At 36.2% G+C, this 5,898-nt stretch overlaps 1 protein-coding gene across 1 annotated transcript; it reads left to right on the top strand.

Annotated features, from left to right (window-relative positions):
- LOC110269232 lies at nucleotides 3,162-5,211 on the top strand. The gene is made up of 6 exons (XM_021116928.1): nucleotides 3,162-3,540; nucleotides 3,648-3,892; nucleotides 3,972-4,088; nucleotides 4,585-4,677; nucleotides 4,768-4,875; nucleotides 4,963-5,211. The coding sequence occupies exons 1-6, from the start codon at nucleotides 3,162-3,164 to the stop codon at nucleotides 5,209-5,211; spliced, it is 1,191 nt and encodes a 396-aa protein (XP_020972587.1).

Raw genomic sequence — 5,898 nt, forward strand, 5'->3', positions numbered from 1 at the left:
GTTCTATGCAAATGTCCCAAGGCTTGACATGCGTCAGCCCCCAACATACAAGAGCTATGTATGGGGGGTGGAAGTAGACTTTAGCCCAGAGGCAATCAAGAAAGTTTTGAAACTAAAGTCAGTCCGCTTTGATGAACCGGGATACCAACAAAGATTGAATGAGGATCAAGATTATGAGGAGATTGCGAGAGACATTTGTTTTGAGAACTCAGAATGGGAAGGAGATAACAAGAACAGATACAAGTTCCTGAAGAGATGTAACCTCACTCCGGAAGCAAAAGGATGGTATGAGTTGATGAAAAGGTCAATTCTGGGCACAGTGAACACCTTAGAAGTTAACAGGGAGAGAGCCGTGATGCTGCATTGCATCATTGTGGGAGGAGAGATAAGAGTTCATGAAATCCTTGTAAGAGACATTCAAAAGCTAGCTGAAAAGAATTCGGCTGGATCTTGGTTGTACTATCCGAGCACCATTTGGAGGTTGTGTGCAAGGGCTAAGGTTCCAATGGAAGAGGAGAATCCAATGTGGTTAAGCCAAGGCATGCCCATAACCATTGAACAGATGATGATGCCCCTTGAAGCACATCAAGGCCGAAGGCCACATGGAGGAAGGGAAGTAGAAGAACCAATGGAAGAAGATGAGCCACACATAGAGGAAGAGCCACAAGAGGAGGAGGAACAGCCACACTTTTTCCCACATGGCAATATGGATATGACTCAAATGCAAGAAGCAATAGGGAGATTGTCTCAATAGTACACGAGAATCCAAGAAAGGCAAGAGGAATACCATTCTCTGTACATGAAAAACCAACAAGCACAAGAAGAAAGAGAGCTAAGAATAATGAACAAACAAAATGAATTCGAGTCAAGATTCCTTGTGATGCAAGAAGAACATGCCTTTCAATCTCATGAATCTTTTGGGAAGTTGGAACAAATGCAAACTGAAAATTTGAAGGCTCTTAAAGAGTTCACAACACTTCAAGATGCAAGGTATGAAGTGCAAGCCGATTACAACGTCAATATTTTATTACTTGATACGACCCGGTACACTTGCCGGTTAGATTTGTGTGTTTTGGGAGAAATTAATTTTTCACCAAATTACTCATCAGCTGCAGAGAAGTCAATTTTTTGTGGTGTTTTGAAGACAACAAAGCTACCTGATGGTAGTGCTTCAAATATATCACAGTGTGTACATCTAGGAGAAAGAAAAATCTCTGGGTATAAGACCCACGATGCTCTTTTTTTGCTACACTACTTACTACAAATACCGATTAAAAGTATCCTTCCTGATCACGTGGCCATACTGTTGATTCGACTAAGTTCCTTTTTTCGTCGCTTATGCAAAAAGTTAATCACACTGGAAGAGATAGATCGACTGGAGTTAGAGATTGTGGAAATATTATGCCAGCTTGAGAGGATCTTTCTCCCTAGTTTTTTGACATAATGGTTCATCTTCCCATTGATTTAGCAAATTAGGTAAGATTGGGTGGTCCGGTACAGTTTCATTGGATGTATCCTCCAGAAAGGTACATGTGTACATTAAAGTCATATGTACGCAACAAAAGTCGCCCCGAAGGTTCTATTGCAGAGGCATATCTGGCTGAAGAGTGCTTAACTTTCTGCTCAAGATACTTGCATGGAGGTGTGCGAACAAGACTTAATAAGCAACCTCGGAATGATGATGATCCTAATGACGACGAAGTTTTACCTTCAAAGTTGTTTTCTAACAAAGGTCGTTCGTTAGGCGTGGAAAATGGAGAACCAATTAATCTCGATGACATATCAAGTGCTCAAGCCCATGTGTATGTATTATACAATTGTGAAGAAGTCACAGATTATGTTAGGTAACTTAATATAACTTATGTTTATTCACTAAATCAGGTGCATTTAGATTTTTTTCGATCAAACATAACTATTATTAACTACAGAGAGCATGAGGATGAGGTTAATAATCAGCGAGGAACAAAATGGAGAAAAGCAAAAGTTCACAGTAAAACCTTCTCGCAGTGGTTTGAAACTCGGGCGAGGGATCCAGATGTGCCTGTTTGGCTAAAAGAATTATCTCGAGGTCCAAGCTCTGTTGCAAGAAGATTTTCTGGATATATAATTAATGGATATAGGTTTCACACTTTGGAGCGTGAGGCAAGGAGAAAAACATAAAATAGTGGTGTCACATTAACTGCTTTAACTTCAAGCTTTGCAAGTGCTAAAGATAAAAGTCCAATTCAAGACACTGTAGCTTATTATGGCAGGTTATTTGAGATAGTAGAGTTAGATTATTTTGGGCATTTTAAGATTGTATTGTTTCGGTGTGAGTGGTATGATGCTGGGAGAGACAAGTATGGTCTTACATTTGTTCACTTTAATAAGAAATGCTACCAGAATGAAGCTTTCATATTAGCATCTCAAGCACATCAGTGTTTTTATGTGCAAGATCCATACGAACATAACAAACATTATGTTGGAAACTATCCCAAGAGACTTATTCAAAACAAATGACGAATCTGAGTCTGAGTCCCGTCAAACCTTCTATAGTGAACAACACGAGCATATAACAAGTCCTGCCATACCAGCCGATGACGGTAAAATTATTTTGGAGAGGAATGATCTACGACCTACAGTTATTGAAACGGTTCCCCAAGTGACTTCTGCCCAAGAATATGAGGCAGATTTCATTGGAGATTCTGATTCTGATGGGTCAGCCTAAGCAATTTATTGCATAATATGTACATATGTATAACTAAGTTTTCTGCACCTTTTTATTTGTAAGTCATATTTTTGTTTTAATTTCTCATTTTGTTAGTGTTTCATATAGGATATGTCACTTTATTGCTTATATTAACTCGAGTTAACTAATTTATTTGTGTAGGAATAAAGAATTTATTGATCTTAAAGCAACATCAAGTAAGAATTTGCTTCGACAATTTGAAGCCAAGAGACAAAAGATTGTAAATGAATGCAAGCAATATGTGATGCAAGGTGCAGCACGTAATGACAAGGAGGAAACTATGCCAAGGTTGGATGTAGTCAAAAGTCAAAAAGAGTTGAGTGCAACCAAAGGAGTGAAGAACATGAACCATCAAGACAAGGCTTGAACAATTCTAAGCTTACAAAGGTGGGTGCAGATGAACTTAAAAAGGAAGCTCGATGCAATTCGTAATATGAATAATAGTGTGCCAACAAGTGTAAGCCAAGATTGGAGTTGTGCAAATTCTACTCAGCCCACAATCAACCAAAGGCAGCAGCAGATTATTCAAGTCACACATGGTAGAACTCAAAAAAGGCAACATGACACTACTTTACCGAGTTCAAACACTACCCCACAAGCTGAAGATTTAATGTTGGAGCAAGATGGATCAAGAAAGGAAAAGAGCAAGCCAAGGGTAAGGGCTACAACTATTGATGAATTTTTAAAAGAAGATGGGATAGATGTAGAAATTGACGAACTAAGCTCTGAACTAAGTGATGATGTGGGAGATAGCTTTCCACTTGATGAAAATTATTATTCACATGTGATGGAGGACATTGATGATGACGAAGGTAATATATTTCTATCATTTTTTATATTTTTTTGTAAATCTTAATGCTTAATTTTTCAATTGGCATCACTAATTACTCCCTGATTTTCCCCTAATGCATGAAACTAGGAGAGCCAAAGAAGAAAACCCGGGGAAAAACAACTTGCAAAGAGATTTATGCAAGAACTATGGATCAGCGGGAAGAAGTTATTTTTAATATTGGACAGCCAGTAGGACCAACCGATCAAAGTGTGTCTAATTTAACTAGTTTCGTAAGCACAATTGGTAGAAATAAAAGATTTGTGAGTCTTTTATACACTAGCTGGCATGCTGTAACTCCTAAAGCTAAGAAATTCATGTGGAACTATGTTAATGTAAGACTCTTCTATTATTATTAAATCTCGATTATTTTAAATATAGGAAGGTGCGTACAACACTGTTGATATCATGTAGACCAACCCAGATAGTGGAGAAAAGTGGGTGATCCAAGCAATTCGGGATGCTTGGAAGTGGTTCAAGGGAAAGATTAAGCAGAAGCACTTTGTTCCCTTTGATACCATCGAAGATATGGTGAAAAATCAACCGACACAAGTTCCAGAAAGTCAATTCATAAAATTGATCTATTATTGGAGTCATCCTACAATCCAGGTAAAATAGTTGGTACTTTAATTGCAATATATTACTGTTTGTTAAGACATAATCAAAATAATGAAAATTCAATTGATAATGTTGGAATCTGTCCTCTCTCATGCTGTACAAACACATATCCATTCTGATGTAGGTTCTTGAACTGAATTGAATTTTCTTAGGATATATTGCTGCCAGTTCCATTCTGAACTTCTGAATTTGTGTATTTACAATTCTATTTTTGGCTACTTTGTTTGTTGTAATTTTAAGTTGCTGCAATTCTATTTTCTATAGTTCTATTTTGTGCAATTTTATTTTCTGCAATTCTATTCTGTGCAATTATATATGCTGCTATTCTGGTTGCTGTAGTTTTGTTTGCTGAAGCAAAATTTAATTTTTTTTCTCTGTTTCTATATGCTAACTTTTTATTCAATTATAGTCAATAAGTGAAAAAAACAAGAAACATAAAGAACAGCAAAAGTTTCCACTTCGCATGGGGCCAATCAATTTCGGAAGAGTACGAGTGGCTCTGGTATACTTATTTAATATTTGTGCCGGGATTTGTTTAGTTAATTTTAGTTATGTTGTTATAGACTTACTTATTTAAGGCTTTATTTTGTAGCGCGCGACAAAGGAAACAAATAAGGAACCAAAAAGGTTTGAAATGTTCCTTGCTACTCGAACAAGTCGGAAAAGGAATGAAGTTGATCAGGAAACACAAGATGCAATTGTATGAGAGTTCATTGAATTACTAATGATTATAAATCAAAGTTAGGATACGGTAACTAATTCTATTTCAAATGTTTCTTTTAATTAGGATGAATTCCAAAACCAGCAAGCTGCTGGTGAAACAGATGAGGAAGCTTTTGAGTCTTTATTTGGAAAAGAACAACCAGGTCGGGTTAGGTGCTATGAAAGATCTGTTACACGAAGTGACTTAAAAAACCATGCAGAAATTTCTGAACTCAAGCAACAACACCAAGAGGAAGTCACATCTTTGAAGGCTGAACTTGGAGACATAAAGGCCAAACAGCAGCACCAAGAGGTTGACCTTCAAGGATTGTGAAACATGATTAAGTTACTAGTTCAGCGATCTGAACCTGGAATGAAGCCGGAAGAAATTGAAGCTTTGTTACAAGATGCCCAACACTCTCCAATTGATGCAAATAGCGCTCATGGATCAACACATATTCCAAACATAAATATGGTATGACCAGTTTTTTCTTATTCCCTAATATTTGTTTATATATTGTTAATTGTTAATTAGGATTCTGAATATCTACTGTTGAGTTTAAAATTTTTATTTGTTAGAACTTAGGAGGATGCCAAATCTTTTTAATTTGAACTGAAATTGAAGAAGATGAAAGCTGTGATTTGGTTTTTTTGGTTTTGTTTTTTCATTATGTAATTTTATTATTATTGTTCATAGGGTGGAAGTTGTAATTTTTCTGGTTTTTTTGATTTTTCTGGTTTTATTTTTTCATTATGTAATTTCATGCAAAGTTTGAGCTTCTTATAATGTTAAAATAAAAAAGGAAAAAAAATGTTATTATGCGCTGCTTGTCACTTGCACAATGCACTTGAGTTTCTGATTTTAGTTCCCATTTAGTATGAAGTCGTGTTAGTCCGTTTTTTAGTTATGTCCTTTATGGTGATTTATAGTATCCCCTGAATATGATTGTTATTTTAAAGCAAAAGACTTTGGTTTATTTAATTATTTATTCAAGCATAGTATGGTTTTGTTTCTTATTTT

Source organism: Arachis ipaensis, chromosome B02 (genome assembly GCF_000816755.2).
Source record: "Arachis ipaensis cultivar K30076 chromosome B02, Araip1.1, whole genome shotgun sequence".
NCBI classification, from domain to species: Eukaryota; Viridiplantae; Streptophyta; class Magnoliopsida; order Fabales; family Fabaceae; genus Arachis; species Arachis ipaensis.

Coding starts and splice junctions, on each gene's coding strand:
- LOC110269232 (XM_021116928.1), top strand. CDS start 3,162: ATGAATAATAGTGTGCCAACAAGTGTAAGCCAAGATTGGAGTTGTGCA. Junction 3,541..3,647: donor GGACATTGATGATGACGAAG/GTAATATATTTC, acceptor GCATGAAACTAG/GAGAGCCAAAGAAGAAAACC. Junction 3,893..3,971: donor TCATGTGGAACTATGTTAAT/GTAAGACTCTTC, acceptor GATATCATGTAG/ACCAACCCAGATAGTGGAGA.